At 36.5% G+C, this 23,671-nt stretch overlaps 1 protein-coding gene across 2 annotated transcripts in view; it reads right to left on the reverse strand.

Moving 5' to 3' along the window:
* LOC121371075 (gamma-aminobutyric acid type B receptor subunit 1-like) overlaps positions 1-23,671 on the reverse strand; it is a 140,175-nt gene that overhangs the window by 113,530 nt on the left and 2,974 nt on the right. For both annotated transcript variants that reach the window (XM_041496705.1, XM_041496707.1), the window contains exons 2-3: positions 18,239-18,488; positions 4,770-4,907 (exon numbers count right to left, since the gene is read on the reverse strand). In XM_041496705.1, coding sequence (XP_041352639.1) covers positions 4,770-4,907; positions 18,239-18,460 — 360 coding nt within the window. In that variant the 5' untranslated portion in view covers positions 18,461-18,488. The remainder of the gene's footprint in view (positions 1-4,769; positions 4,908-18,238; positions 18,489-23,671) is intronic.

The following is a 23,671-nucleotide window of genomic DNA, read 5'->3' on the forward strand; positions in this document are numbered from 1 at the left end:
GTCTTGGTCATAGTGATATTATTCTGAGATAGGAATATGTAGTCTATTGAGTTAGAAGTATTGAAATAGAAGTTCAAGTGCAGCTTAATATTGCTGAAGTAGTCAAAAGTGAGATAGTTCAGTCGGTGTATATGAGTAGATAGAATAGATGTAGTGAAGAGTGAGAAGTATTGAAATAGAAGTTAAAGTGTAGTTTAATATATTGCTAAAGTAGTGAAAAGTGAGGTTGTTCACACTGTGTATAAGAGAAGATAGTGTAGAAGTAGTGAAGAGAAGTGAAATATAGTTGAAGTAGTTGTGGGTGATGTAGTGGCACCCTACTGAGTTTATAGTGTTTAAGTGGTAGTTGAGGGTGATGTAGTGCCACCCTGTGTAGTTTATAGTGTTTAAGTAGTAGTTGAGGGTGATGTAGTGCCACCCTGTGTAGTTATTATAGTGTTGAAGTGACAGAGAGTGATGTAGTGCCACTCTAAGTAGAGAAATATAGTACTGAAGTAGTAGGAAGTAGTGAGAGAGCTAGAGTATTAGAGACAGAGTAGTGAACTGTAGTATTAAAGATAAAGCAATATATTAAACTAGCACATCTGAAGTTAGAGTATAAGTAAACAGAAATTTAGTTATAATGGATGAATACATATAGCTGAGACAATGTTAGTTTTTAGCAACATTTAATGATATTGGTCAATGTGTATGACCTGAACGTGCTTGTTGATAGCAAATATACAAATAATATAGTGAAGTGCAAGAAGCATTTTATTGAGACTGTTGGAAAACTATTTACCCTTGTTGTTACATAATAAATGATTGAACTTTACAAATTTGTTGTCATATTTGCCTTCTATAGTTATTTGGGAGTTTATTACCAGCCATTCACAAAACATTCAGACGCTCAGTCGTCACAATATTTTATTTAAAAAATATATACATGATTAATGTGTTACTAGTATACAAACTAAACTTTCAAAGTTCTACTAACACTTTATAAAATATCAATTCTGAAATAGGAAGGTATGACTGTCGATAATACGTTGTCAAGATCAAACTGGTTTTAACTAAAGACTCTCGTACAGCGCAAGATTTCTCTTTTAATTTTTAAAGACAAACCCTACAATTTGAAATTGGCAAACGCACATGTTAACTGAAACTGACAACAGGCTGTCGTTTGTGCTTTGCCGAGCTATGGTGGCACAGGCGACGAATCAAGCGTATACGTTTGATGATATCCGTTCACAAACGACTTTTTTAAAATTGCATTTGAGCTTGTATTTCACATTTGTACATGATGTTATAATATGGTAACCAGATAATGTAACTTTAAATCTTTATGGCGGGACCAAAGAATTAGGTCGAGAGATCGAGGTTATCGAGTTTTCGAAGTTTGAGTTTTCAAATGTCGTTTTCGAGTGATCGAAGTTTGACTGTATATATTGCCAAACAGTTAATACAGTGAAACGTTATTAAAATTTTAGAAAAATATCACATCTCTACTAAAATTCATTTCCTGAACTTAAGCCAGCTACTCTGCAGAAAAGTCCATCATGCTGTTTTGAGATCCAGACACCTATAAAAAAATTATTGTTAAGTTTGGTGTCCTCGGATAATACCAATTGATCAAATGTGGGGTCTCGGCTTATGTACTACAGGAAATCTGGTGCAAATCAGAACTCGTGCCCAGGATGGACGTGCTTGAACCTTCAGTGGCTATGGGCACGTTAAAGGGACATTCCTGAGTTTGCTGCATTGTAAGATGTTTCGGACTAATAAAATATTTCTACGATTAAACTTACATATTACATATATTTTCTTGTTTAGAATATCGGTGTCTGTATATTCAGTGTGTTTCTGGTCGTAATTTGTAAGAAGCCCAAACTGGATTTTGTCATCAAATAATTTCGTACATACGAAAAAAATATGTTTTAGGAAATAAAATAAAATTTAACCTAGTACAAATATTAGAATGATCAGAAACACGTTTAATATACGGCCACTAATATTTTCTGCAGAAAAAATATATTTGATATATAATTACAATCGTTAAAAAGTCTCTGTTAGTCGACAACATCTTAAAAATTGCAGCAAACTCAGGAATGTCCCTTTAATAGAGTTTTCCTTCCTTCATCCTGCCTTGGTAGAGGAGCTACCTTTCGATCAACGAAGTCAAATCAACTAATAAGTGCCATTTTCAATGTTGATGTAAATTATGCGTCAAAATTAACTTCCAAGAAATTATTTTATATTTGGCTTTAATCCTACAGGACATTTGCAAATTCAATAGCACCAAAACCAAACCTCGCCCGCTACCGACCCTGGTCGGGCTGCTTGTGATCCCTTGGACATGCCAGTGCGGGCGACCTCCTCTCCTACCTACCTCCATCCTTTTTCCTGTCCTGGATGGAGGGGCCGGTCGATGTCGACACCTACGCCCATGATAGGCGTGTGCTACAACAGCTGGTTCTGAATATGCACATAAAACCCTATGACCATGACCATGCCCTCGGTTGTGTGTGATTAAGCCATTGGACATATAAGGCTGGTATAGGTAAAGGGTTCGCAGCCCGATACCGGCTCCCACCCAAAACGAGTTTTAATGACTCAATGGGTAGGTATAAGACCACTATATCATCTTCTCTAAGTAACTAACCCTCTGTCCTGGGCAGACGGCCTAGATAGCCGAGATGTGTGCCCAGAACAGCGTGTTTGAACCTTAATTGAATAGAAGCACGAAAATAATTTGAAATGAAATGGACGTCAACCACTAACAACTCTTCTATTCTTGCGGGCATTCTGCTTTTAGTACGCGATGAGGCAAGACGTGTTGCTATGCTCGCTTGATTTACCCCTCTCCCCCACCTGGGGTGTGTGTGTGTGTGTGTGTGTGTAAATCAGTACGTAGGAAGCTGATAGAAAATGAATGAATGGAAGGAAGGATGTCAACGTTCTCTCGCTCGATCATGGTTTGACAAGCATACCTTGTCCCCTTGTTTAATTTCCCAAGTTTAACTTTTATCCTTGGGATGCAGCCACAACAGTATTACGACTCATGATTGTTTCTACATCGAATATTATTGTGACGGAACATCTCTTAATTTTGTTTTCGCCTGTGGCGATATTAATTGTTTAGAGGGCCGTGTGCAGTTTCTAATACACATCCAGCCCAGGTGCGGAGGCCATGTGGCCAGTAGTTACGTAATACCTCCGCGCGACCGGGGTATCTCTAGCGAATGGCGACATCCAGTCTGGTGATCTAAGAAAATATACCGACTCTGGGAGAGGTGGAAATATCAGATGATAGGTGAGGTACCGCGTTGTGCCCCCAGGCGATATTCGCTGTCTCTGAGAGTTTTGAATAAATAGCTAGGATTTTAGATATATCAGGGAGAAACATATTGGAAGGCGTCCAGGGGGAACGTTAGTCCGTTTGGACTTGGTAATTATATATTTTCTGCTCTGTTGTATAACCTTGATGTGATTGATGTGACTTTAAATATTTTAATACTGTATTATACCAATATTATTTAGACGGTGCTGCCGGTCATCTGATGCAGTAATCTGTAGGCTCACTGTCCTAAATAATTATAAAAAGCTTAACCAGTCATCCTAGAGGACCTAGGTAAACTGTAGATTATTGTCTTTATTGTGATAGGTACCAGTATTAATTCTGTGTTACAAGGTTATTGAACGAGTAGTAAGGGTTAATTAAAAATTAACCAGTTAGGAATAGAGTTGTAATTCCTTTATTTATTAAGTTCCCCTGGCAGCGTTTCTCAATTATCACACGTTACTGAATGAGTAGTAAGGGTTAATTAAAAATTAACCAGTTAGGAATAGAGTTGTAATTCCTTTATTAATTAAGTTGCCCTGGCAGCGTTTCTCAATTATCACACGTTATAGAATGAGTAGTTAGGGTTAATTAAAAATTAACCAGTTAGGAATAGAGTTGTAATTCCTTTATTAATTAAGTTCCCCTGGAAGCATTTCTCAATTATCACACGTGTGGGTGTTGTGTCACGGTGAAGTGATTAGCATATTGTGTAAACTAGACAACAAGAGATTAACTAATTAAGTGATCAGTTCTGGGTTGTTATTATTTGTTGTTGTTAATTAACTACTGCGGCAGTACATTTGTCAGCGTAGGTTAATACAGATTCCAAAGTGTATTGTGTTTTTGTTGTGTTTTCTAGTGAACTAAACGTGCTATAATAATATATACTTTATATAAGATCTATCTCTGATCATACCTAGACGAGCCAGCGGGTATAACTGCCTGTTACAGAGAGATCTAATAGATATACAGTTAGGAGAGATATTTGGACAATCGTGTTTCATTCAGTTACGGGTATTATAGGATCCCCGTGACAATTATATTGAATATAAATATGATGTTATATACCCAAAATTAATATTCACATTAAGTATAAACATAAACTACTGTTAGAGATTAAAATAAAAATATGTTTTTATACTAACCCGAAAGATTTAACGATTGAATGCGCATGAACTCGATGGAATAATAACTTAAAATAATAATAATAATAATTACTATAATAAAAATCCCAAAACAAAAGCAATAACATATTTGTAGGGCCAAATTTACGAAGCCTGTGCTTTGTAAATCCGGCCCCTAATATTTGTATTGCTGTTGTGTTTATCAGTAACATGGCCATGTGTTTAATCCACAATAGTAAAGAATAAAAGTTTATGGATACTGTATTTGGTGAATAGAACTACAGATAAGAAATGCTATCGTTAACACCCTGTTACTGTGTTACCTGAACCAAATTCCATACATGTGATACACTCGCCATGACCTTACAAACAGATGAACACCCGTCCCCTAGAATCATGATGAACGTTGTGCTGCTGCACATCCTGTATGCGAGAATCTTGATGCCATATCCTGCATGACACTGCAAAGAAGACTCATGACAGACACAGGCGGATCGGCATTACAATATAATTAAGTATTCAATAAAATTTGTTCAGAACCATCCCCCTTAAAACGGTCTTTTGAATGTATTATTTTTATGCGTACGTCAGGTGCGTGTGCAGTGGCCTAAACTGTTGGCGAGCTAAGTTAACAGGGGACTCAAATTATGTTTTTCCAGAAAATATATTGAAACAAATAAAGAAAATTTACTAGGGCAGGAGGTGTGTTCGACCCCAAAACCCTCCCCTGTGCACGTGCCTTTATGTGTACGTTATAATGTGTGCACATTTCAAGTATGTTTTTGTAGTATTCATTATAATGCGTATATAATAATAATAAAATAATACAATATAATTTATTGGTATAATTTATTAAGACTATATGAACGATATGTGAAAGGGGTCTGACGCTATTATGGGGCTGGGGTGGGGATGGAGGTGGGTGTCAAACAACTCGTGAAGGTTAAACTTGATCTGTAACAGTACATGATAAAGCTATACACAAAAGTTCTGCTAAAGGCAAGGGCATGACATGGCCCAGTGTTAGAGCACTCGCTTGATATGCAGTCGGTTTGGGATCGAAGGACCCATTGGGCTATTCCTCGTTCTACCCAGTTTACCACGACTAGTATATCAAATGCCGTGGTATGTGATATCCTGTCTATGGAATGGTGCATATAAAATATCCCTTGCAACAAATGGGAAAATGTAGCGGGTTTCCTCTTTAAGACTATATGTCAAAATTACCAAACGTTTGATATCCAATAACCGGTGATTAATAAATCAATGTCCTCCAGTGGTGTCGTTAAATAAAAAAAACTTGATCTCATGGCATTGTAAAAACATTTTCTTTTTGGTATCTCTTCTATTCAAGGGCCATAACTGGCAAAAATGTGCAAACCGCAATAAAGACAAATTTGATCTGTAACAGAATATCATAAAGTTACACACACACAATGTCAGCTCAATATATCAGGGCATTCTGGGGGAAGAAAACCTATATGTGGCACAGGCAGATGGACGGACGGACACAGACAGACAGACATACAAACATAAAGGCCGAAGGACGGAGATAAGACATACATACATACATGCATGCATACATACATACATACATATATGCATACGTACATACATACATACATAAAGGATAGAGATGAAACCTATAGTTCCCTCCAGCTGAACCGGTAGGGGATTAATAATATAACACTAGTTATTAGTAGTAACAATTATAGACTGGGTTGTAAATAATTCAAGGTAGTAAGAGCAACAACAAAACTTGCAAATGAACTATTATATTTTTAAAAATTAAATATAAGCCTGTTACAACTCACCGATCAGTATTCACTAAGACCATCTTGGGATGTATACAAAATACATGGGTTGGGGTCACTGGCTCTAAGGATTAATGCACCCCCGGGTTGGGGTCACTGGCTCTAAGGATTAATGCACCCCCCACCCCCACCCCCAACCCTCACTCTCAGTTTAAAGGTGAATTATAACGCCTGTACATAACCTACAAAGTGACAAATTTCAGTAAATCTTCTGTAAAATAACCATGTTTATGCACCATAATTTATCTACTATCTACATGCTGTTATTGTGGATTATTGCTGATAGTCTAGAGACAGAATCCAAAAAGTGGCTTAGAAAACGAATTTGTTCTACCCGAGAGGAAGGAAGGAAATGTTTTATTTAACGACGCACTGAACACATTTTATTCAATACTCAGTATTCAATACAAAATCTGAACTTTACCGTCAATTTTCTCAGTTTGACTGATTTTTCGAATAAAACAAGTGGTCTCAAATACACAATGTAGGGTATCGTTTTACCAGAGAGAGGGAGAGGGGGAGAGAGAGAGAGAGAGAGAGAGAGAGAGAGAGAGAGAGAGAGAGAGAGAGAGAGAGAGAGAGAGAGAGCATAGTTATTCCATGTAGAATGATGTCCTGTGGAGGTCAGCTTTGCAAAGTGTGTGGGGGTCACCAGAGGTCATTAACGGTGAAGGTGTAAAAATAAAAAATAAAAAACATTAATTTTTTATTTCTTATAACTATTATCTTCATAATCCTACCTTTTATGTGGGATTACTTATAAACATTGAATTAGCCAAACTGTTGATTTAACATTTAGATTTGCATAGTATTCAACACAAAATCTCAACTTTAACGTCACGTTTATCAGTACATTGAGTTTTTAATTAAAGGGGTGGGAGGGGGGGGGGGGGTATCAAATAGGATATCGTTCTACCATAGAGTCAAAGCAGCCACCGTGATTATTTCATGTAGGATGATGTGCTCCATCATATTCCAGTGTAGGTTAGCTTTGAAATGTGTGTGTGGATCACCAGATGTCATTAAAGGTCTAGGGAACAAATTAAAATTGAAGCAAACATTAAATTCATTTTCTTCATAAATATTGTCTTCACAGGCATACCTTTTATATAGTATTACTTATCAACACAAATGACACACTGAATTAACAAAACTTTTTGAAATGTTAAATCTGCATAGCATTCAACAACAAAAATATTACCGTTAATGTCAATTTTCTCAGTTTGGCCGATTTTTTTAAAATCCAAAAACGTGGTTTAAAATAGGATTTTGTTCAACCAGAAAGAGAATCAAAGCGACCACTATGGTTATTCCATATAGGATAATGTGCTGCATCATATTCCATAGAGGTCATTAACGGTCAAGGATGTACAAATTTGAAGAAAACAGTTATACTTTGTAAATGGGATTACTTGAAACAATTACAGAACACTGAAATTACCAAACAATTGCTTTAAAATTTCGATTATGCATAGTTTTCAATACAAGATCTCAACTTTAACATCTGTCCTTAGTTTGGCAGATTTTTCGATACTATCATACAGGTGTACCACATACATGTATACAAATTTAGTACATTTAAGTTAAAAAAAAAGAAACAAGTTTACAACATTGTGAATAATCTTACACACATTTTAAGAATATTAAGTTATAGTTCTGGCTCAAAGTCTATCTTCTTTATTTGTATCTAAGTGGTGAGAAATGTTGCGTTTGTTAAATTAAAATAGCACACTATTTGATATACAGAAATTGTTTAACGTATTAACCATGTGCCTGCACTTTGAAAGGACATAGGCATGTAAATACAGTTTACTACTATATTGAACATTACTGAAAATATATTAACTTCTAAAATTTAAGAATAACTGCCATTTTAAAGATGGCCACCATACTGTTTTATTACTTTGAATATGAAGTTATTTTCAACTTTCACTTACGATATTGATAATTCGTCTGCTCACTAAAGTATTTAGCCTTAGTTGAAGTTTACCACCCACTGGGCTGCATTCTCTGGTGCAAGGCAGTGTCCACGTTGCTTCGTTCAGTGGATATTTTTAAAATGACAGCTATTTTTAAATTTTAGGAGTTAGTATATATTCAATAATGTTTAATGTGTTAAACTATATCTATACCAAATAGTGTGCTGTTATAACAAACCCGCAATTTCTCACCACTACGACAGAATTTGATCCCATATTGTAGTCACTTAATTTGCACCTCGTAAACTTACGTAAAATCTCTCAAAATGTTTGTAAGATTTTCCAAAATGTTGTAAACTTGTTTTTGTTTTAACATACTTTGTAATAAATTTGCTTATATAATAAGCATGTATGATAGGATAAAGGACATTAAATTGATATTTTGAAGCAATAATTTGGCTATTTCAGTGTGCTGTATGTGTTAAAATTAATTCCATTTAAAAAGTATGAAGATTATATATATATATATATATATATATATATATATATATATATATATATATATATATATATATATATATAAAGAAATTTACAGTTTTTTGTCAAATGTGTATCCCTTGACCTGTAATGACCTATGGTGACCTTCCACACTTTTCAAAGCTGACCTCCACTAGAATATGATGCAGCACATAACCCTATATGCCATAACCATGGTGGTAGCTTTGACTCTGTCTTTGGTAGAAATAAATCTTATTTTAAGCCACCTTTTTGGATTAAAAGAAATCGGTCGAACTCATAAAATTGACATTAAAGTTGAGATTTTGTGTTGAAGCCTATGCAAATAAACATTTTAAAGCAATAGTTTGTCTAGGTGAATGTGTTGTTTGTGTTTAATAAGTAATCCAATATAACAGGTATGACTATGAAGATAATATTTATGAAAATAAAAGTAAAAATCTGTTACTTTTTTCTTCAAATTGTACTCCTTGGCCTTTTAATTACCTATGGTGACCCATACACACTTTTCAAATCTGACCTACACTGGAATATAATGCAGCACATCATCCTACATGGAACACCTATAGTGGTCGTTTTGATTCCCTCTCTGGCAGAATAGTATCCTATTTTATTAAATCTAAAAAAACAGTAAAACTGAGAAAAACGACCTAATTATAGTTCAGATTTTGTATTGAATACTATGCAAATCCAAAATTTAAAGCAACAGTTTGGCTAATTCAGTGTGTTGTTTGTGTTTATAATTAATGTCACATAGAAGGTAGGACTAGCTATGAAGATAATATTTATGAAGAAAAAAAACCTTTTTCTTGAAGTATGTACGCCCTTGACCTTTAATGACGTCTAATAACACACACACCATGTATGTCTGTCTGTCTGTCTCTGTCTCTGTGTCTCTGTCTCTCTCTCTCTCTCTCTCTCTCTCTCTCTCTCTCTCTCTCTCTCTCTCTCTCTCTCTCTCTCTCACGCACGCACACACACTTTTGAAAGTTGGCCTACACTGGAATATGATACATCATTCTACATTGAAGTTATTTCCGTATACACGTTTTGAAATCTGTAAATGTCCTTTGCCTGTTATTTGCACGAACTGATTCCGTTTTTTTTTTTTTGCATTTGTAAACGTCCCAGCTTTAAAAGTAACCTTTTTAACTATTTTATCATGGCAATTTAAGGGTTGTACACCACCATTTACTTTTACATGCATTAATTTCAGTACAATGTATATGTCAGAATATATTTTAGGGAGTACTCTCGCTTGATAACCGCTGTATTGGAGCACATCCACATATTGGTACTAAGCGACGAAATAGATAAGTGAGTGATTTCATTGAACTCCATCTAATTCCCCATCTATAAAGTTGGATAATTGAAAATGTTCACGGTCAACCCATGTTGTTTTCTTCCAAGGTAGTTATCACTAGATAGTATGGGAGCACATCCGACATTGGTACTAAGTGAAGTGACGGACAAGAGGAGGGTACACAAGAGGTAACATTTCAGAAAATAAATATATTTATAAGTATCACACATGAACCACATTTAACAAATTGAATTATAACAATTTCCGTCGTCTACCAAACCAAAACCCCAGGGACATGTATATTCATATCCCTCTTAAACATGCCATTTAGTATCGACAAAGTATTGTGTATCAACTTCATATCCAGTTAACATAGTTTCTAGTTAGATTCGTACATATATTATGTCATTTCTTTTTGTATTATTCTATACTGTTAACGGTTTTAATTCAAAAATACATCAGAATCGCAAAACCTAATTTTGCAAAAAGGTGTACGGCGGCTTGATAGCCTGCCTGGTGTATAGCTTCTTGGAAATTCTAATTATCTTTCTTTCTTTTTTCTACGTAAGCTTAATTCTTGTTCTTTTTATCTCATATTGACTTGCGATTCTATTGGTCTTGTGGGTTTTTATTACATTCCCAAGCCAAGGCTGCGAACCTATTGGTTTTTTTGTGAGATTTTTATTATTTTTTTTTTTTAATAATTGGTCGGTTTTTTTAACCTGCCTCGTTTGTAATTTTCTCAGAAAATTTCTGGACCGATTTCGTGGAAATTGTGTAGATTCTTAGTTAGGTCCCTCGGGGGGATTGAATGTTTTAAAATATTTTGTGTCTAAGTTATGTGTATTGTGAAATGTGAAATTATTTATTAAAAAACTTTTTCTTAAGCCGTCCGTTTTGTCATGTTGTGAAACACTTTCTGAGCCCATATAACTGAAACCATGTACCAGGGGGATTGATTGTATTACAAAATTGTGTTTATAGGTTATGTGTGTTGGCCTATATCGCAAATTTCGTATTGCATGTCAGTTTCTATGACATTTACAGGTAAAACCTCTTGAAATTCTAGATTTAATTTCTACATAAAAGTGTCAAAATATTGAATTAATCCGCTGTTTGAGTCTCGGGGAATTCGGATGTCTAATGTTAAGTCCGACCTCTTTCAGGCAATTGTTGTTGGGTTTTTTCATTTTTAAAACGCAAAAAATCAGTGTGTCTAGAAGTTTTGAAATTACGACCAGTGTTTTCACTGTTGTAATCTACTTCTTAGAGGGTAATAAACTGTCGATTTACATGTTTTAATTTTTGAAATTATTCAGATAGATTTTGTAAATGAAAATTGCACATATTTGCGCTGTTTGTATCTTTAACTATTATTAGTAGTAGTAATAAGCCGTCTATTTTGTAATTTTCTGAAAACGTTCTGGGCCGATTATATGAAATTTGGTGGGTAGTTTGGTGGATTGGGGGGATTAATTGTATTTAAAAAGTGTGTGTATTGGTTATATGTATTGGCCTCTATACAAAATTAATTGTGCATTTTTTTTTCAGGCGTCTTGTTTTGTCATTTTGTAAGAAACGTTCTAGGGCCATAAAATTGAAAATTGTGTAGGTAGTTAGGCCAACAAGGGGGATTGAATGTATTAAACAAACGTGTTTATAGTGTATGTGTATTTGCCTAAATCGCGAATTTTGTATTCTATGAAATTTACAGGTAACATTTCTTGAAATTCCAGGTTTAATTTCTACTGCCATCTACATAAAAGGGTGGTAACGTTGAATTAATCCGCTGCTTGCTTCTGGGCGAAATGGAATTTATATAGTTAAGTCTGACCCTTTTAAGGCAGAGTTGTTGTTTTGTTTTTTGTTTTTTTAAAGCCGAAAATAAGTGTTAAGTCGAGAGGTTTTGAAGTTACACGAATTTTATTTTCACTGCTCTAATCTACTCTTTAGAGCGTAATAAACTCTCGATTTACATTTTGAACTGTTTGAAATTTTTCAAATAGATTTTGCAAATAAAACTTGCACATATTTGCGCAGTTTATGTCTTTAAATCTATGAAGATGGCATAAATAAAATGAATATGTTATAATTAATAATTAATTTGTCAAATATCAAACTAGTGCAATGTTGATAAAAGTATAAAACTCGTGGCTTCTTATAATCTTGATTGGTCAAATTTTAATCACAAGACAATGTTTTGTTACAACACTGTTTGTTTCAGCGCTAAACCTACCATTAGTGACGTCACGCCACTGCCGTTCTGCTAGTTGACGAGTCTACCGCTGACATTCAACCCACATTACTGATAAAAAGAATACCCCCTTGTGTCTTGTGACATTTAATGAAATAGTCTAACCCAAAAAACCACATTCTGTACGCGTGGTGACTGGTCGAGATGCACTGGGCAATAGGTTAGGTCTGTGTGTAAGAGGTCAGCGATCGACAGCTGGCCCTGGTTTAAATGAATACTAAACTCAAATGTGAGTATATAGAGGCTATTTCATGGAGTTTTTCGAATACGATTTTTATGTCAACGAGTGATGTATGAAAACCATATTTTCACGAACTGCAAAGCAGTGAGTGAAAATATTGTTTTCACACAACACGAGTCGACATAAAAATCGTATTCGGAAAAAACACCATGAAATGGTCTATTTATTATATACAGTACATCTTTCCTAATTTTTAACAATATCTTTCACTTTAATCCTATCGAAAACACGTAACGCCATGATATATTTCTTCCTATGAAACTTTTCCAGAAAATTTACTTGACCATAGACTTTTAAAAAGAAATCTGAATAAAAATTATCCTTGTTAACATTTATTTAACAATACCTGACAAAGCTATCCTCAAAAAACTTACACAAAAATAAAACAAATCGAATGCCGTTAAATTCTTACACTTACACTCAATGACACTACATTGTGTCATCATTATTTAGCTTCGTATTCAATTCGTTTTAGATATTTTATCGTAATTGCACTTCGTATCCCTTTTTAATAGCTACAGTTGTTTAAATTATATTTTTAAATTTTTCAAATACGATCAGATGCATTGGTAATCATCAAACATAAATACAAAGAAACGAGACAAAGCGAGAAAATTTAATCATGCACTTTTACAAAAAAGTAAATACGATTGCTATATTTTCATTCTATAGCTAAAATACAGTGAAAATATGACTTTTCACCGGATATCACTTTTATAGTTTTCGTAGATCTATATATTTCATTGCTATGTATATAATAAACAGTTTTATCATCCATTAAAGGCTTTTGTAGGAGATGTCGCTGGCACTATAATTTGCGCAGGAGATATCGCTTCTTATAATCTTGATTGGTCAAATTTTAATCACAAGACAATGTTTTGTTACAACACTGTTTGTTTCAGCGCTAAACCTACCATTAGTGACGTCACGCCACTGCCGTTCTGCTAGTTGACGAGTCTACCGCTGACATTCAACCCACATTACTGATAAAAAGAATACCCCCTCGTGTCTTGTGATATCATAATTTATCAGCACTCGTTGATAAAAGTATAAAACTCGTGCTGATAAATTATGATATAACAAGACACTCGGGGAGTATGTGTGTGTGGGTTTTTTTAATATATATATATATATATATATATATATAATATATATATATATAAAAAGTATTGTTATTTGTAAATTAAGTTCTGGGACGAGTTGGCTGAAATGTGGTAGTGTGTGCGAATATGTGGTTGGGGGTGGGGGGTAATTATTGATGTAATTAGATAACATAAGTAAGTTTGAGTCATATGTGGCAGAGTGGGTGAACGTGGGTTGTGAGGCGGGGGGAGGTGGGAGGGGGGTAATTATTCCTGTAATTAAATAACGTATAAATGTCTGAGTAATGTACAGCTACAGCTTGGGAATCAGTCATTACTCTATCGCGAATTATGTATTATTTCAGTTTGTAAAAAAGGCAGATTCTGTGCATCTTACAGGTGAAATATCTTCAAATTGTAGATTTAATTTCTGCTGCCTATCTACAAGAAAAAGTATCAAAATATTGAACTAATCAGATATCTACTTTCGGAGGAATAGAGCTTTCTAATGTTGATCCTGAAAACCTTTGTAACTAGAGCATTTTTCAACTTATACAAATATTGTTTTCACTGTTATAACCGACCCGTTAGAGCGCAATAAACAGTGAATTTACATTTTTCTTATTTTTGAACTTTTTCAGATAGATTCTTCAAGTGAAAGATACACATTTTTGCACTGTTTATGCATATTAAATGGCCTCAATCGCGAATTTTGTTGTTTTTTGTACTAATAATATTTTGTGCCGTCTGTTTTGTTATTTTGTAAGAAACGTTCTGAGGCCCACATTGATTGGTACTTTTGTCTGAGTTTTAATCCTGGTTTTGTTCTCGTTACACATACAATAGCAGAAACACACACAATGGTGTGAAATGCGTTCACTACATGCTCAATCATGTTGCATGCAATGCACTTGAAATGCCAGTATGTGGACACATAAAAGTCACATAACAGTGTCATATTCCTCGTCACATTAAGAATGCCACGACTCGGAGAAGAACAAAGAGAGCGAGCGTTGGGCATGGTTCAAGAGGAGACTTCGCAAAGCCAAGTTGCTAGGACCTTCAGAGTCCATTTATCAACTATCGGACGAATTGTTGAACGTCATCAACAGACCGGGAGTGTCCGTGATTGACCTCGACCTGGTCAACGTCCCGTTACGACCCCACGCCAAAATCGGCAGATTCAACAACACCACCTCCGTGACCGGTTCAGAACTGCGACGATGACAGCAAGCAACATGATAGGACGTCATGGAAGGCATATCCATCCGATGATGGTCATCCATCGACTCAGAATGGCTGGACTCAGATGCAGACACCCGTGCAACGGTAACATCATGACACCGCGACATCGTGCTGCGAGACTACAGTTTGCTCTCCAGAATGGTAATCATCCACCAGCCTTTCACCGGAGCAGTTTTCTCAGATGAGTCCCCATTTCTCAGTCTCCGCTGACGGATGCGTGAGGGAACGTGATCGGTTTGGCGGTGGTTGTCTGATGGTATGGGGGGGGCAATCAACTGTGATTTCAGAAGTGATCTCATCATTGTCCACGATGCCTTTACAGCCCAGCGTTATGTTGACGTTCTCCAGCCACTTTTGCGTCGTCACCAAAGACCAGGAGGTCCCCTTCTGTTTCAACAAGACAATGCCCGTCCACATACTGCCAGAATTACCCAGGCATTCCTGCAACAAGCCGGTATCACCGTTATGAACTGGCCCGCTGTTTCACTGGATTTGAACCCAATTGAACACATGTGGGATGAGTTAGGATGTTGTGTACGTCACCGCCAACCACCACCGCGTAACGTCGCTGAGCTTGCACAGGCGTTGCAGGAGTGGAGGAACATTCCTGTTGCTTATTTGAGATGTTTGTGCCAATCCTTTCCCCGTGGTCTTCACGCATGCTCACGGGCAAATGGTGGACACACCAGATACTGACCTTGATATGGGATGGGTGGGGGTGGGTGGGGGGGGGGGGGGGGGGGGGGGGGGGGGGGGGGGGGGGGGGGGGGGGGGGGGGGGGGGTGAGTTGAACTTTTCGATTACGAATGCAACTCGATTACTGATGATAACAGGCCATGTTTCCATGTGAATGTATCTCACGAATACCAGCCATTAATGTCATATTACATTATCCATCAATTCATTAATAGTTTGTCATTATTTGCAATGAAAAGTTGTTTTTGCGTTTTCATTGTGTGTCAGTGTATATAATAGTTAGGGAAGTTAAGTACCAAAGTGGCTACCTCTTAGGAAAAAGTAAATAGTTCCCACTCACTATGGTTCCTTAGCATGTCTTAAGGGAATTATAAGAACCCAGGATTTCCCTTTTTAATACAGGAGTCGCTTTTGTAGACAGGCATCGTTTGCCCAGGGCTATTAATAAATGCCGTGACAGGCTGCTTCGTGGATGTCTCTGGAACATTTCTAACCATGAAGTAGAGTTGAATTGTGGCAGCAACAATACGTGACAGCCTAGGTCACAGTGCAAATCTCGACAATTTGATTTGATTTTCTCAGCTCCTACAACAAATATCCCTCAATGAGTGTTGTTAATATAATATCATATGAAGTAAACTTATACTTTTCTGTTCAGTTAGTTCAATATGGACGTGGATATATATATATATATATATTTTTTTTTTTACAAGATTGCCGCCATTTATTAGCTGCCAAATGTCATTTTATTTTACACTTTAATGTATTTTTGATAATAACTGTCACATTAGTTTATACTTATGTATAATTATGTAATGTATAAACTGGATTTGATTTTAAGAACAGATGATTATCATGTTGGCAATATCAAAAGTTGATAGGCTATTTTCTAATGGGGTGGGGTGGTTCAGGTGTAAATCTCAACAATTTGATTTGATATTGACAGCTCCTGTGACCAATATTCTTCCATAATTGTTGTTCAGCTAGTTCAATCTGGATGAGGACTGTTTTCACGATGGCTGCCATTTATCAATATGTCACATATATAGAAGCTGGGTTTTCTCTACTTTACGAGGTGTATCGGTGAAGATCCCTAGTTTTTGGTCATGGGGCCAACACTGTAGCGATATTCACCGATATACCGAGTAAGTGTAGGTATAATTGACTTGTACCGCATTTGAGGTCGAGTTAATTATTTTACCATCCAACCATGCTTCCTGTGATCCGATAACCCCTACATGATAATTCGAAGTGTTATGTCACTGCCCTACTTGTTAGTCGTATAACAGGTATTACATTGTTTGGCTTTAAATGTAAGAAAACAGAAGAAAACAAACCCTTGAATTTTACTGAAAACATATTGTGAAAATATATTACTCTGCAGACTTAGTATCAGCGGAATTACTTCCAACTTTTACACACTTATTTTACTATATTTTGTTCCAAGTCACCAGCAAACTCTGAAAGAATAACTTTTAAAATCTCTAGGAAATTAACCATTTTCTCTTACCTATTAGACTATCCAAGTTGGTGCCATAACCGCACCGTAATTTATTCAACCGCTATTGTTTTATCCGTATGACCATCGCTTCACTTAGTACCAATGTCCGGATGTGCCCCCAGTACTGCCACACTACCTAGTGATAACTACTTCGCAAGAAATCAACATTATGTTTACCGCGAACAGTTTTCACAATTATCCACTTTTGTAGACAGAGATCCATGGAATCAACCACTCTTTTGCGAAATGAACATTTGACTCTGCATTATGCAGACATACGGTCTTTCACGGATAACGGATATGTTGTTCATATGTATGTCAGAGAATGGTCTTATTTTGCTGCTATATAAGTGGCAGTATACTTCTTGCAGTTACGGGCGGGACGTAGCCCAGTGGTAATGCGTTCGCTTGATGTGCAGTCGGTTTGGGATCAGTCCCCGTTGGTGAGCCCATTGGCCTATTTCTCGTTCCGGCCAGTGTATCACGATTGGTATATCAAAGGCCGTGCTATCCTGTCCGTGGCATTGTGCATACAAAAGACCTCTTTCTGCATTAGGAAAAATGTAGCGGGTTTCCTCTCTGAGACTATATGTCAAAATTACGAAATGTTTTGATATCCAATAGCCGATAATTAATAAATCAATATGCTCTAGTGGTGTCGTTAAACAAGTCGAACAAACAATATTGCAGTTGTCATATAGAATAAAGAATAACAAGTAACTTCAAACCAATGAGTTATACAAATACTACAGAGGTAAACTTACTTTCAATCATCCAAGGTTTTTTTTCTTTTTGTGTAATGAAGAACTATTTTCTAAACCGAACTATATTAAGCTACTATTACAAGGAACCATAAAACAAATGGTGGCATAGTGCCTAAAGCAAGATATGCGAAATAGAACTACGATTAAAAATGTCAGGGCATTATTGAAAATAATTAACCAGGTAAAAAAAGGACCGATCATCTCGATGGGTGGATGGACTTGGGGGGGGTGTTTGATGTTGTATGGATATATCACTCCCTTAGATCATAAGCATATGCGTTAATGGACCTCTTACATAATATGAACATATAAAACTATCTACGAATTTAATATTTATGGCAACCAAAGCGAAACCATATGTAGTAACTATACCCACATGTAACATATACACGTGTAATATGAAAGACAAACAAATAATATCACATAATGATTATGTTATGTACTACACCTTCAATACCTTTGTGTCATTCCATTTCATATTGAGTCTATATCCCGGAAGAACATTTGAATCGCTGTTGACATAAGACATAGTTACGTCAACTGCCGGTTTAATACCCTTTCCCCCTGCGTAATCGCCGTCCATGGGAAATAAACCTAGGATGTAAATGTCCTTCAAGCGTGTCTGTCCCGGCACAAAGAATAATATTTGCAGCAGGAAAGCCAAACGATGCAAACTCATCTCCGATTTTCAAAAATGAAATCTGCATCTGAAGGAATTGAGAAAAAGATGAAAATATGAAAATATTATCTGCGTTAGATTCGACGTACACTGATCTGTAGGAAAATAAAACGCGAAGGCATGAATAAATTATCTGAATAGGTTGGCATTATTGATCATCTCAGTGAATGAATTTGCCAAAAAAGAAACCTTGGCAGCCATCTTAAAATTCAAAATGGCCACCATTTTAATATATTTTCCCATATATCTCAACTCCCAGTTAACAAAGAAACCATTTTCTTTTTCTATGTACATTTATGTAGTCATTACTGGTGACATTTTTATAGTCATTCAGTCATGGCAACCATCTTCAAATTCAAAATGGCCACCATTTTAATGTATTTTTCAAATATCTTAACTCCCGATTAACGTAGAAGTACAATTTTTTTTGTCTATGTACATTTCAAAGATCAATGAATTAAATGTTATTTTTATAACAATCCTCCAGTTATGGCAACCACCGTGAAATTCAAAATGGCAGTCATGGAAATTCAAAATGCCCAACCAATTTAATAATTTGGCAATTAATTTGGTTTTCTAGTAATGACTTTCAAGTTTTAGATTTTAAACTAATGAAATAGAGGAATATACCAATTGTAAACTGTAATTCACATTATCAGGGCTTACCCTGTTCATGTCATATTAGCCAACTGTTAATTTTTTAATACAAAGTGGCTACAACATTTAGTATCGGACATAAAATGTTTAAATTAGCCATTTTTTTATAATTTCCAAACAAATACCCTACATATCTGAACATTGGCTAATACTAATTTCTGTCTGACCCCTGATTGGACATCTACTTTGTCTGTAATGGTCATGTGTATCGCAAGCAAGCCTTGCCTGATTCACACTTGTACAGTTCTGTACATTGCAGGTTGTATTCCTTACAGGTTTATCTACCTGGCTCCGTATTCATAAACGTACTTAAGTCAATGTATGATACTTAATTGTGTACTTTAGGTATGTATTTAGGTATCATACATTGACTTAAGTACGTTTATGAATACGTAGCCTGGAGCCTATTTCCCTAAACATCGTAAACTTAAGTTTACGTGTAAAACTTACACCTGTCGTACGTCTACGTTTACGTATATCGCCAACGTCACTAACTGCGTTATGCGTTCCAACTCCATTCAGTTTGTTTTCTCGTGCATGGTTTGCGCAATCATATATGATGTATTGAGCTATATCAAGATTAGACAAAAATAATATTGATAATAAAAACAATTATATACTGGTATATTTCTGATTTAAAAATAGTCCTCCGAAAAACAAGGATCCGTATCTGAAAATGCTTTTAATGGGTTAAGGTATGTAATTAACAGAATTTCAATGTTTAACAAGTGCATAATGTTTTGGTTTACAGGTCCACTACAATGAATTATGGCGTCTTATTAGTGGGAACTCGATTTTCGCAGTTAATTTGGTCTAATTAAAACAAGAGTTATTCCATTATTAAGGATGATCAACATCAATATAAAAATGCACGAGTAGTTTAGATACAAATATCACACATTATTGTAATAGGACCACATGCTTCTAATATATTAATTGACAAAGTTTAGATAGAAATATCACACCGTATTGAAGTAGGACCACGTATCTGTAATGTATTAATTAACAATATTAATATACGTGGCCCTATTACAATATTGTGATATTTCTATCTAAACTTAGTTTGTTCATTAATATATTAAAGGTACAGGTATGTGGTCCTATTACAATTGTGTGATATTTCTATCAAAACTTAGTTTGTTAATTAATATATTAAAGGTACATGGCTCTGTTACAAGTGTGATATTTCTATCTAAACGTAATTTGTTAATTAATGTATTCTAATGGTGTACTATTTAATATAAACGTAGTTTGTTAATTATTATATTAATGTAACGTGTATTATTTAAACACTGTTTCATATTTCTATTTAAAACTTGGTTTGTTAATTAATATATTAAAGGTTGTTGATTTTTCCAAATTTAAAGTTGATTTTTCCAAGATTATATGTTGATTTTACCAAGATTAAAGTTGATTTTTCCAAGATTAAAGTTGATTTTTCCAAGTTTAAATGTAGAAAAATATAATTATTTTATTGTGTGTGATGGCATTAATACGCTTCCGTATGTTACAACACGATCATTATACATTTACATCTGTAGTAAACTTAGCACACCTCGAAAACTTGTGGACTTTCATATGTTATTGATAATAATGTTTTGCAACTATCCTGAAAATAAAATCAGCTCTGTCCTATTTATTTCTGGTTTAAATTTCGACCTAAATGCTCCTGAAATAGATGGTCCTTCCCACAGGGAACGCCTTTTTTATACTATGGAATTTACTACAAGTTATTTATATTTGAGCCAATTGTTTTTAAAATTGCACACAAAAATAGGTGGGTTTATTATTATTGTTATTATTTTGTCGTTTTTAATTTCCAAAACACCTTTACTGTTTTTCTTAGTATTATTCGTCAAACCAAACTGAAATTATTAACAATTATTTTTTTTTATGGAAGAATGGAACGGATTATGGGTATCTTAATAAAACAGGTTCAAAGAAAAGTTTTCACATGAGTTGGAGCGATCAACATGTGCACCCTTTATCTTGAGATGTTCAGCTACACAAATATACTGTTCGTATATATTCCCCTTCCAGATGACACCATCATCCCCGTCTATGCCCAGACTATGTATATGTGTGATCAATGTAATGTTTGCCCACCTTTCCCACTTTCTGGGGTGGTTGCTAAATATAGATCACAGTAATGCCTGGCGAGTCATCACTACCGGTGTATTTCTGACAAGGGCTATTGTATCACCAAAAATGTTCCTTGAAGACTGGAAGAATACAACATGAGTGGCTGTTGGATATCATTTATTTTACAACAAGTGGTTTGAGAAACGTATCTAACGCAACTGGCAATTGTTTACAGCACACTGGCTTATATACAGCCGACGTCGAAGAAAAATAAAATAAAAGCCTGTTCAAACGCCTCTTACCATGCCCGGCGTGAAGTTCACAAACCGCTAGACCCACGCATGGTGTAGCTGCCTACGAACACCTACAGATATGGGTGTAGGATCGATCCCAGCCAGTGCACCACGACTGGTATATCAAAGGCCGTGGTATGTGCCAATAGCTGATGATTATTAAATCAATGTGTTCTAGGGTATCGTTAGGGAGCAAACCTATTTATACATGAGGACAAATAGAGGAAAAAATGTTAAATTAAATGAGCAAAGAAAAAAAGGAGGGGTGGGGGAATCAAGACTCCTCCCTATAAATATTCGTACCTAATGCCAGAACCCCCCCCCCCCCCCCCAGGCGTAGGCTTTATAGGCTACTTTATAAATAATCCCTATAGAAGAGGGGTAGGGTAAAGTTTTAACGTGCATATATACCACGAAGGTTTCACGCACGCCTATCATGGGCTTAATCTCTGACTTCGCCAGCGACTAAGTCCAGGACGGGGAAGGGGGGGGGGGGGGGTAAGTTTAAAGTGGGCAGAATTTGGAATAAAGCCATTTAGTAAAGGTCCAGCAGACTGCGCGGACCGACTAGTAGACACCAAGTAAAGGCCATGCTGTAATTGGCTGAAGTTTGATTCCTTGGTTCTACCTGTCAAAACCTAAGTCTACGGAGAATAACTGCATCCCAATCATGTCTGGACTAAGAAATTAAATCCAAAAGTAAGTTTGACTGCTCGGCCTAAAAGGTTTTAAGGTGATTTGAGCAATTGAACGGGTGCCAAAATGAAGTGCGTTGGACTATTTATAAAAAAATAAACATACAAATATTTTTAAAGTCCAACTAAGCCCAAAAAGGAGGTTACCTGTCCTAAGTAAGGTTGGTCTACGTTGGCGAGCTTGGAGACTTCCGGAGGTTCGGCAGAAGATGTTGTCGGTTGATCAGAGCACAAACTACAGTTCCGTAGGCTGGGCCGCAGACCACCCGGATCATCCTGTGCAGGTTCCGGTTGTCCAAACTTTGGGTAAAGTATGGCCTGTCTGAAAGTCTGCTACCTCTTGTGCGTCACGACTACGGTGTGTTGTTGTCCAAACAGCTTGTTGTGTAGCTCGTACTCGCTGCCGTCCTCCAAGGGTCTCCAATCTGCATTGAGGTGGCCACCATGAAGAATCTGTGGATCCTCTGTATCCCCCTGCACATACTGATGCAGCGTCTTGTGCATCTTGGCGATCACTAGAGTCCATTCGTCTTCCTCAGGGAGGGTTACTACCACCGCTCGTGGTTTCGTCTTGGCTGGTTGGACGGTCGGTGAAATCGCCTTCCTCTTCAATGGGGCCGGAACAGCAACAGCAAGTCCTGGCGCCGACTCTACAGGCGCAGTCTGTATAATCGACCGCTGCACCGGAGTCGGCACCTGTGGCGTGGAGGTCGCACCCAGTGGAACCGCCCTCGCAACCTGACACATTGCTATGTCAAGGTTGGAAGTACGGTTCGTCCCGGGATGCTGGCGTCGATGGCACTGGCGTCCTCTTCGGATGGTGGCGTCGATGGCACTGGCGTCCTCTTCGGTGGTGACGGCGACGCATAAGGACCCGCCAGTTTTGGATCCCCCGAGTCGCTCCCAGGGCACGTCTCCTCCTCCCTCCTCTCCGCGTCTTCTTTACTGAGTCGCCGTACACCAAGGTCACGGTCACCAGTGACCCGGTGTACGCGACTCGGTACTCTAACAAAGCTCCAAATAAAACGATCATTCCCCCCAGGTGGGGGGGGGGGGAGGTCGAGAGCACACTTAGAAACATCTTGTTTCATCGCGATAAAGACTCAGAGTGAGAAGAGGGGAGGAAATCTGAATGAATCCGTCCAATTATGGTGTACGGGGAATAACTCGTTTTAATTAGAACAAATTAACTGAGAAGATTGAGTCCTCACTGATATGATTATTACGGTTATTTTGTTTTTAAAAAAGACGTCATAATTCATTGTAGTGGGCCGGTAAACAAAACAAATATACACTTGTTTAAAAACATATACCTTAATTCATTACAAGCATTTTCTGATATGGACCTGAGTCTGAGTGCCCTCAGGTTGCCAGGGAGGATCTACAAATGTCCTCCCTTCCCTTTTAGTGAAATTAGAAATTATAATGGTATTGTTTTGCAATATTTATAACTTGTTAATGTAAATAATTGAATTTGTATGTAA

Source organism: Gigantopelta aegis, chromosome 4 (genome assembly GCF_016097555.1).
Source record: "Gigantopelta aegis isolate Gae_Host chromosome 4, Gae_host_genome, whole genome shotgun sequence".
Taxonomy (NCBI): domain Eukaryota; kingdom Metazoa; phylum Mollusca; class Gastropoda; order Neomphalida; family Peltospiridae; genus Gigantopelta; species Gigantopelta aegis.